Here is a 10,380-nt window from a genome sequence, read left to right on the forward strand (position 1 = left end):
AAGAGATCAGCTCTGTTAGTGTTGATTAAACTTCTCTCTTTGATACTGCAACCTGCCGCCTTCTCCCTCTTACAGCACCTCTGCTGCATGCATGGGGTGACTTTAGTCAGCAATAGAAGTAGAAAGGGAACTCATTCTGTATGTCTTTGATGTGTTGACAACAGGCCTACAAATGTCCCAATGTGCATCAACATTACAGTTAGTGAAGAATGTAAAAGTCAAAGTTGTACGATCTGACTAAAATAACTCTCCAGCTTGCATTTCATCTTTCTGCTCATTTCTTATCTGATTTTGTCAGTGTTTGTTTTTTGTAGGGCGGCTTTGTTAGGTTGACAAAAAAAGTGGCCCTTATTCTGAAATACATTTTGCACAGGAAATAATTGTGTTCACAAAGCTTTACAGACAAAGAAAGGGGAGAGGATAGACTGCGTCATTCTGTGGGAGTGTAGATTTGTTTCCAAAGGCAGAGAGCAGTAACTACAGAAACTGTGAAATTGACAAAAAAGGGTATCAAGTTGTAAGGCTCTAAACCAAACCGATATGTAAGATGTTAAATGAGAATATTATGCTCTTTTAGTTATTAATAATATTGCTGGATACCTGCACTGATCCACAAGTCCAGAATCGATAAGGTATTATTAGATCGATCTGTTGTCAGTTCCTTTTCTGTGGCTTTCCCACCTCAAAATAATAATAATAAATTAAAATGTTCATAGGGTAAAATATGTTAAAGTCTTCCAGAAATAAAACTGAGGGCTCACTAAATGATAAACAAAGTGGGGAAACTTTCTATTACCCAAACGTATGTTTGTTTCTCTGAGTTTTCCACCTTTTCAATGCCTTTAAACTAACAGGTTCAACTGTTTACAACTCATGTCCACACTCAAATGATGTGATTCAGTCAAGGTGCAAGCTGGCAGCTGGTTGTATGGGTGGAGTGTTGATTAGTCTTTCATTTCCAATAGTCACTTATAAAGGCATTTTATACTTTGTTTAATGGGTAAATATGTTCAAAATCAACCTGAATCACCGTGACTAATTGATTACACAAAGTCAATATGAGACATCGCTTTTATACATGCGTTTCATTTCTCTCAATTTAAATTGGCCATGTGTTGTCGAAGGAAAATGGCCATGTGAGGAATCTGTATGATTTTTTTTTGCTTGTAATAGTCTTATTGACCACCTCTAAATCCTGCTCTAGTAAAGGAGATTGTAGAAAGATAAAAGTAGGTATTTCTGTGACACAAAATATGTAATTTAATAACCTTTTGAAAACATAATGTAAGGATTAAAGAGATGGAGCGAGGGCTCTGTGTTCCCATCAGCTTTCTTTGTTTAATATGAGGGAGTTGAGTTATCCACAGGACAGGACTTTCAGGTTGACCACCCCAATTAGCTGCTCTGATGGACTCATTTGCTACATCCCAATCCTTTCTACACGCTGTCTCCCCTCCTGTTTTATCCCTCATGTCTGCCAGGCAGGCTTCAGCAGACAGCATGAGTCCCTTTCCACCTGGAAGAAAAGCCGTGGCGTTTCAATAGAGCAGAGACAGGACACCTGCCCGGGGTGGGCGGGCATGTGTGAGCCCTGTCTATTGAGAAGCAGTGAGAACAGGCGTATTGACCGTTTAAACAGATTAAAAACAGTGAGAACCAAGCTCTCTAGCCCCGAGACAGACTGACCCCTGCCACCCCGGGTTACAGAGAATCACGGCTAATCCCTGAGTGGGTTTTTTATTTGCTTAGCTTAAATCAGAGAGCAACCCGAGTCCGTCCCAGACTTTAACTTAGATCAATTCCAGGAGGAAATGTCTCGCCACGTCTCCATCATCTTCAACCCGGGGCACAGAGTGAGATGAGAGGCCCAATAAGGGGAGGTCAAAGGTGGTAATTTGATATTAGTATACATTAGAGAGGCTTTCGTTGTGTATTTTGGGCTACTATTAGATCCGTAGTTGAGAGACACCTGATGGATTGTGGGTAACTTTAGCTTCCGTAGCTGGTGCCATGTGCTGCTGTAAACACATGCTGTCAGGCTAATAAACAGTTTATATCCCGTCGTAGGTCATCATTGTTATATCCAGTAACATGAAATAGTGCAGAATATAACTGTCTTGAGCTGAATCTGTTTTATGATACTAATGTGCAGATTAAGAAACCCTTGTGTTTCTAAACCAGCAAACAGTATCTATCATATAAACCAAGATCTCATTTTTCAGTTTGCTTTAATAATTACATTTTTTCTCTCAAAAAAATTGCCAATGTGTTGTTGAAATGTAGATGTAGTTAGTTTTAACGAGTCTGGCGTCATTAGCTGTTGATTAAACAACAGTAGGAGTATCCATGCCTCTGATATGTAATGGACATCTGTGTTTCTAGACTCTTAAAACATGGTTTCAAATCTGCCCATTTCAGTATTTTTTCTTAAACATTAAAAAGCAGTAAATGAAGTTGCAATAAGACTATATAAGCAACAATCAAAGTTTAAAAACATTTTGTATATATAAAGATATAACGTATTACGAGTTTAACACTCAGAGCTGAGCTGATCTGCTTTTGATCTGATTTGTTCTGACAGTAGCAAAACAAACCTGTAACTCCCATCAGATTTGGATTAAAATGACAAATGCTGATTGGTGGACACAAGTGTGATGTCACCGAAAAACCAAAATCTCTTATTAGATATAAAGTGTTCTAACTTTGGTAGAAAAGTGTGTGTTGATGTTGGACCTCCTCTTGTATTAGCAGAACCTGATGGAGGAAGGATTTCATGGCCTTTTTCATGGTTTTTCAGTTCAGTTTTTAGTTTTCCAGTTTAACTGTGTTACACGTGCCAATAATAAATGAGGATTTCTAATTTTCTTGCAACACCAAATGCCACCTTTTAACTTGTGTAACCTTTTTCTAACACTTGGCTGAGTGAGAAGGAATGAACAGGACAAGGTTGCCATTAATGTCATAAAATATATTTCTGAAGTTTTCATTCAAAACCTGAACACATGAAGTGAATTTATCAAAGAGCAAGACAATTAAATATATAACTATACATCTATTAAATACTCATAGTTCGAGACACAGAGGCCTCCTTTTGTCTGCAGTATATACAAAAGTATTTTTGTCTCAGAAAGTCCAGTTGGCGTTCGGTGGTCAACAGTGGTCAATAGAGTCATCAGACACGTCGATATCCACGTCCAGGTCGGAGAACTCCTCATCCTCATCATCTCCGTGCCCTTGAGATCCGGGACTTTTGGGCGGAGCAGCCAGACCCAGTTTGGCCAGCTTGGCTTGCTGCTGCTCCAGACTCTGTTTGCGCCACTTGATGCGTCGGTTCTGGAACCAGACTTTGACCTGGATAGAGCCAAACAACAACATGTAAATTAGAAACACTGTAGTAAGAACCGAGTGTATGCCTCTGGGGCCACGCTTTGAAATGCCTACATTCAGATGTTCAGTCCATATTTTCATACCTGAGCTTCTGTGAGCTGCAGAGCGGAGGCCAGGAGGAACCTCTCCGATCCGACCATGTACTGCTGCCGGGCAAACTCCTTCTCCAGCCGGGAGAGCTGCTCGCTGGTGAAGCTGGTGCGCATTCGTTTCGACTTCCCCCCTTTATTTTTGAACGAATGCAGCCCTGCGTTCACTTTAGACATGGAAGCTGCAAAGTAGAGATGCCACATTTAATCACTCTGCCACATGAACATAGTCTCATTTTGGCTTTTAGATCTTGCCTGGATAGTTCCAGTAACTTTTTTTGTTTACCTTGTGCGTAAAATGCTCCCCGACACGATGACTGGTAGGTGAAAGGCGGACAGCAGTAGACTGAATATCCAGGTTGTGTGTGGAGCGCTGGGTGCAACATGTTCGGAGAGTAGACGTACGGTGCTGTTGCTATCGGTAAGCCTACGTTTCCGGTGAGAGGCAGCCCGGGGATTGCTGGGTGATATTTCTCTCCGCACTGAGGAGGACTCGCCCGGCAGCTGCTTGTGTTTTCCGGCTTGGCGAGCAAAGCATCAATGGTGAAAGATTTCCCACTGGGAGGCTTCGTTGTCAGCGCGCACTGGCTCCCCTGGTACTGTGGGTACAGCGATGCTGCTGCGTAATTACGCATGGGGTATCCGTAAGCTCCAACTGGTCTGTTCGGCACTTGCATTCTGCCAGATGTTTAAAAAAAGAGTGGAAAAATAAGATTTGGAAGGTCTTTGCAGAAACAAGTTGTTGCTGCAGGTTCAGCAGGAAGGTGAATGCTGCTCCTCTGCGGAGAGTCCGCCTTTATACTCCGGCCGGACACGGAGGTGTCAACAGCCCCCCATCGACCCTTTGTCTTTCTAAGTAGCAGATGAGAGAAACGAACATCCCGACAACGTATCCAATTAATTGGTGGAGTAGTACAAGCTGGGATTGTCAAACATCCTAACCCTTTGAATGACAAGGCTTTTGAAGAGTCGTGGGGGTTGGGAACCCAGGAGATTTACTGGGCTACAAATTCTTGCATGGATCTTAAATCCAAATGTAATCATTACCGCTGGGAAAGCCTTGATGTTACCAAATCATCTTATTTGGAGCCTTTTAAGTCCCGGCTGGCCGACAGATGCTTTTAGCAGCGTAACAGTCGCTTCACAATTGGAGGTCGACTTCAAGCAGTACAGTTTACAGATAATCTACTTTGTTGATTTATACTTCTGTTTTACCATGTGTATTTTTGAAATGCACTTTTATAACAATCTACTTTAGGAATATTCAATATTTTGATTCATGTTTTTCTCGTCCAGTCGTAACTCAAGAATCTGTCCTGTATGTAAACAGTCCATAATCTGTTTCCTGTATAAAATGAATGCGCCCTGTTTGCACAGTGTGCCTTTTAACAGCAGCGGTGTCACTCTTAAAATGGAATAACCGCTGTGCGTAATTGAGGCGTCAAATTCAGCGGCTCAGGTGTGGTGACAGAGCGGTGCTGCTGGTTTTACCAAACTGCATCTCCACTAATCTCAGCCTCTGCGTTAATCCACAGGTTGATCTCTCCCGTCCGTCCTTTGAAAGAATGCCTGGGAAAAGGCCTCTGCTCTGCTTGGTTCCTAAAACAAGCCAAATTGGTCTAATGCCTTCAATCTGACAGTGGAATCGTGTAGCGTGCGCGAATACAAAACGTCTTGTTAATTAAATGAAAACAATAGACTACTCAAAGTTGGACACTTGTGTTGCACTTGGAAACGAAACCTTTCTTCTGAAATACATTTTGCACCGGAAATAATGTCCTTAAACCGCTTTTTATCGGTTTCTCATTAAAGGCTTGAAGATGAAGCGGCTTCTTTAAAGGAAGTGATTTGCTTTCTTACACTGCCCCAGCACAAAGGCATCATCTCTTTCAACTTGGATTATTGCCAGCTCTGCAAACTCTGCAGCCTCATTTCCATCATTTGGAGGTGGCAGCGAGGCTCCGCAGAGCCCTAAGTAACTGTTAAAACACATTTAAACACCGAAGCGAAGCGCTCGCTCCCTTTGACCTCGGAGCGTTTTATTTATTCTCTTCCAGTGACACTAGAATGTCTAATGAAGAGGGCAAACACAGACTTTGACGACCTGGCCTGAACAATAAGGATGCTTGTAGGACCGGACCACCCACCCCAAGGCCGCTGTTTGCTGGCGTACACTGCAGAAAACCTCTGTAGCCTACTGACCAATCACTTCATTCACATTTAGGGTTAGAAACCATTTCAACACAGCGGCTTCCCGTCGACAGACACGACTTCAGACGTTTCTGAGCTGGCAAAACAATATGAAATAGACCCAGGGTTTAATTCAGTGACGCAATGAGACCAGATCACTGACACGTTTTGAAAATGAGTGAAACTAATCAAACCTAGTGGAATGATCTCAACTTTTTAAAGACAATTTCAGACCTGTCAAAGTGAAAATGATGCTTAAATTATTCAGTTGTGGATACATGTTGCAGTGTGAAATTATTAGTCAAAAATACGTATTTTTAAGCCAATTAATCAACTATTTTTCAAACTTTTCAATTTCACATTATTTAAACATTTCATAGGCAAGACGATTAATCGAGAATGAAGCAGTCATTAGGTAAAACCCCAATTGCCACATTGAGTTAAGAAAAGACTGAATAGGAACAAATTGCAAATTGCCATCTACAGCCAAGTGCTCCTCCAATCTTCTGCCTGCACATGCAAACTCTGCCTTTCTATGTCTTTCTCATGACATCAGCATGAACCCTCTGTGTCCTCTAATGATGCTGCAGGGAAGGCAACATGTGCTCCGTGTGTATTGGAGCCAGACAAGGAATACACGGACCATTGTCCCAGAGAGTCCTCTTTTCATAGTCATGGCCTGAGAGGAGAAAGGAGCTGCTCTCTAACAGCTCTATGGGCCATCCTTACCAAATCAGGCTCCCACCATGCAAAAACAAAAACAAATGTACATGGTCACATATACTCTCATGCAACTGGAAGTTGTTGCTTATAGCACAGTGTGTAAAAAAATATAAAATGCATTTGGCATAAGTTGGGTAATGAAAGTATACATATTTGCATATAACAAAATGGGTTTAACTTAAAAGATCTATCACAGCTACAGTGAATATAACTTTTAGCATCTCTGACAGATGTCATTTAATGTCCTGTTGTAATACAACTACCAAGCTTTCTCTTAAAAAAAAAAAAATTAACGCTAGCTTTTTGTAATGACGGGGTTATCATTTTAGATTCCCATTTCACCTGTGATGCAGTCAGTGGTGGTCAAGTTTCCGTTTACTTGAGTTAAAGTTGCATCATGTCCTTTTTTCAAGATTTCACTTTAATAAAATTACTTAAAGAATTTCAAGCCAAATGTTCTGAAATTTGTTTCACAAATAAAAGTGGTCATTATGCAGGATGACCCTTGCATTTTCCCCCCTAGTGTTATATTTTATTACATTGGATCATACTGATGCATTAACATGGTATCAGCATTTTAAGGTTGTAGATGGATGAGTTTAAGCATACTTTAACTACTCCATGAAGCTATTTGTAAGAGTTTATTTTATTAAGTTTTAAAAGAATTAACTAGTGACTATAACTATAGATGCAGTTGAGTCAAAAGTCTGAAATGTAAGTAGAAGTCAACAGTAGCATTAAATGGAAAATAAACTTTAGTACGTTTAACTTCTCCATAAAAAGCATGAAGTTTAACCTTCTGCTCTTATCTAGAGCAAAGTGCAAAAACAACAGTTGTGTGTAACTTATTGTGAGGAGTTTTAAAGATCAAAGTCATGATCTCCAAACAATGGATGCAACAAATATTAGTGCAATAAGAGTTAGGATATACTGTATGACAGAGAAGTGAGATCTAACAGAAATGAGAGCGTCAGAGAGGAGAAACTCCTGTGCTGGGTTCTGTCTCACCTTCCAGCTCAGTTCACACATGATTGAATGAAACAAAAGCATGGAGAAACACTGTCATCATTATTATTATTGAGGTGAAAAGGAATCACTTTCTCACCTGCCCGACACATTTAACAGGCACTGTAGTCTGGGTCTTTCCTGTCCACACACATCCATCGCTAATGAGTTGATGAACCGTTTACAGGACGACCCAGAGTGACCTGCATCGGTGGCCTCGCTGCTGGGATGGAGGGCTCATTACTGGCACCTGCTGGGCCTCGGCCCTCACCTTGACTATGAATGGGCGTCCACGTCAAAGCCCAGGTATGCTCCGTCTGCCTCTAATACACATCCAGGCTCTGCTGTGGACTGATATGTGTGGTTTTGTCTTTTTTTCAGCAGCATGATGAGCCTAATTTGATGAAAAATTACAACCGAGACACTTGTTCTGAAGCTGCTGGAAAAACACACAATTTGTTCATTTTTTAAGTCGAGATGTCCAACTTGATTCGACTAGTCATTGAGTTTAGAAGTATTGCATTTGATGCAATCTGCAGGTGAATATACACGGCAAAAGAAAAAGACAGATGACAAAAGATAAGATAAAAGTGGATTCAGTTTTCTAATTAAGAATGAATAATTGTATAGGGTTCATTTAATTTTCATTGTAATTAACCATGATAACTCACTAACGATCCTCCTGTTGGGGTAGTCGATGATAGTACACTAATGGGAGAGAAAGAGAAAACATGTCTGAACATGCACACCTGTTTGCACACATTTAGTTGTGTTGATTTGAATGATTTATGTTTATGTTTTAAGAGTTTGTGATGCTGTTTTTAAATCTCTGGTAAACCAAATACAGTATATATTTTTTAAAACATCCCAAAGGTAAATAAATTATATAAAATGAGAATTTAATAGCCTTCTGTCTTGTCCAAGCAAGTCTCTGCCAGGTCTTTAACTACTGACCGTTGCACTAATAACAAGCTGTGTTAAAAGTGTATTTCACATAGCTGACACCAAAATCTTTCAATGCATAGGTTTAATAATGAAACATTTCAAGATGTGAGGCATGAACAGTGCCTGCCAGGTACTGTCTTATTCTTAACAATATATTTTCCTAGGATTTTACCAAGCCAGAACTTGGGCCTTAATTTAAATTCCAAACCTTATAGCAATCAAGTCGTGATTTTGAACTTGAATCAAAGTTGAATTCACAGCTCTTTTAAAAGCAGGCTGCAAATTAATAATTCACACCTCATGAACAGTAAGGGCCATGTACTGTGGGTGTGAGTAACGTTAAATAACAGTACAGGAACTGAAATAGTGATCAAAGTAAATCTTATACCCTGCCAAAGTACCCTTGGCCAAACCCTCCGCCCTGCTGTCTTTCTCTCGGTGGAAAATGAACTAAATTAACGCCTTCAGCTATAGTTCAAATGTGAAATGAACTGCCTAATTCCAGCATTGATGCCTCTTTTGCAGTGTCACTATGCAGATTCTGTGTGTTTTTCATTTACACGTGTGGTAGCAGGGAGGACCTCCAGTCGCTGCAGCTCGGTTTCATTAGCATTGACACCAGAGCTGTGAAGTGCTACTGTACGAGCTGCTCTCCTCTGGCTAATAGTGGCCATTTAGGCCAGAGAGTCCTCCATCCACTCAGAGAAATGACCGTCCATGTCATTACCGACTTAATGAGGGATTAACTTTCTCCCTAAACGGTATCTATTGACTGACATGACGGCCCCGTCCTGGGAATGGAGGATGTGCGTATTCGACAGTCTGGCACTCCACACAGGCCACTATGGCACTGAGCCCCGGAGGAAGGATAGCTGCAGTGCAGGCCTAGTTTATGCAGAAAACAATAACTCAGCTATATCATTTTTGGCATCAAAATAGTTTATCTGGCACGAACATTACAGTTCACATGTGAAGTTTTATTAGTAATTTAGTAGTCTGGCATTGCCAGCTAACCCAGACATACATTCTGGGATAGGATAAATTTCTTTCTTTTTTCAAAGATTATTATTTGGGCACTTTTAGGCCTTCATTGACAGGACAGAAAAGGGGAGAGAGAGAGGACATGCTAATAAGGGCTGCAGATCAGAATCAAACCCCCGGCTGCTGCCGTAAGAACTGAGCCTTTCTACGTTTGCATTTCTTTAAACCAATCACAATCGTCTTGGGCAGCGCTAAGTTCCGGATGTAGAGAGGGAGGCTCTGAAAGATATTCTTGATAAGGAACTTGTTTTGGGGGAACATTTCCACCCCTCAAAAGAAAAGGCCACAGGTAATGTTAAATGAAGTTTCAAGAACCAAGCTGGCCTGCCTTGTTGCACCATCCAAATGTTCTTCCAAACTTGCCATTTTCAGCATGTAGCTTGCTAGCTAAGTTAGTTGTTTCCCAAAGCTAAAGGGAGTTTGAAAACCCCAACACAGACAGAGAATGTCTGTTATTCCGCTCATCTTCCGCTTTATCCTGGAAATGTACTTCCGTTGACTCAGACTAGAAATGTATTAATGGTAAGCTTTAGCTTTTTGGGCAGATAGGGAGACAGAACAAAGTATTCAAACAATTTGACATGGTAATTTTTTTTCGTGGTTCTTGGGAAGGGATGTTGGTCTGACGTTCATGATTTCTAGATGATTAATCCTAATGATCCTCTGAATTTTCTTCTAGTGACAAAATTCCCATTTATACATTCACATTGTGGTTTATAATGATGACAACTTTTGTAGGAAGTGCAATGAGATTTGCTGCAGACATTCATTTTCCCTTCTGGATGAATTGTAATGTCTCTCGCCGATCTCTCAATTTTTCATTTAGCGCCATCATCTGGTCAAAAATGAAGTTTGTCCGATGTTTTGTTTCATGACAAAATGTACAAACGTAATCCTATTTTGTGTTTTGTGCTAATTTAGCAAATGTTAGCATGCTAATGCCAAACCAAGATGCTGAACATGGTGATGATGAGCTAAACATCAGCATGTTAGCATGTTG

The 10,380-nt window shown here is 40.7% G+C and overlaps 2 protein-coding genes and 1 long non-coding RNA gene across 3 annotated transcripts in view; 1 reads left to right on the forward strand and 2 right to left on the reverse strand.

The window, feature by feature from the left end:
* The window catches only part of LOC116686096 (uncharacterized), a 17,599-nt gene extending 16,540 nt beyond the window's left edge, over positions 1-1,059 (reverse strand). Inside the window, exon 1 of the long non-coding RNA XR_004331149.1 lies at positions 1,048-1,059. This is a non-coding gene — a long non-coding RNA (uncharacterized LOC116686096). The remainder of the gene's footprint in view (positions 1-1,047) is intronic.
* The window catches only part of sfxn5a (sideroflexin 5a), a gene marked incomplete in the record, with an annotated part of 55,077 nt that extends 47,376 nt beyond the window's left edge, over positions 1-7,701 (forward strand). Inside the window, 1 exon segment of the mRNA XM_032511024.1 lies at positions 7,586-7,701.
* On the reverse strand, positions 3,113-4,153 carry noto (notochord homeobox). Its single transcript, XM_032511025.1, has 3 exons — positions 3,763-4,153; positions 3,471-3,658; positions 3,113-3,351 (listed from the first exon to the last, which is right to left on the reverse strand). Exons 1-3 carry the CDS (start codon positions 4,151-4,153, stop codon positions 3,151-3,153), a joined length of 780 nt encoding a protein of 259 aa, XP_032366916.1. The 3' UTR covers positions 3,113-3,150.
* Positions 7,702-10,380: the final 2,679 nt, after the last annotated feature.

Source organism: Etheostoma spectabile, unplaced genomic scaffold, assembly GCF_008692095.1.
Source record: "Etheostoma spectabile isolate EspeVRDwgs_2016 unplaced genomic scaffold, UIUC_Espe_1.0 scaffold314, whole genome shotgun sequence".
NCBI lineage: Eukaryota > Metazoa > Chordata > Actinopteri > Perciformes > Percidae > Etheostoma > Etheostoma spectabile.

Coding starts and splice junctions, on each gene's coding strand:
- noto (XM_032511025.1), bottom strand. CDS start 4,153: ATGCAAGTGCCGAACAGACCAGTTGGAGCTTACGGATACCCCATGCGT. Junction 3,659..3,762: donor GGGAGCATTTTACGCACAAG/GTAAACAAAAAA, acceptor TCTACTTTGCAG/CTTCCATGTCTAAAGTGAAC. Junction 3,352..3,470: donor TGCAGCTCACAGAAGCTCAG/GTATGAAAATAT, acceptor GGCTCTATCCAG/GTCAAAGTCTGGTTCCAGAA.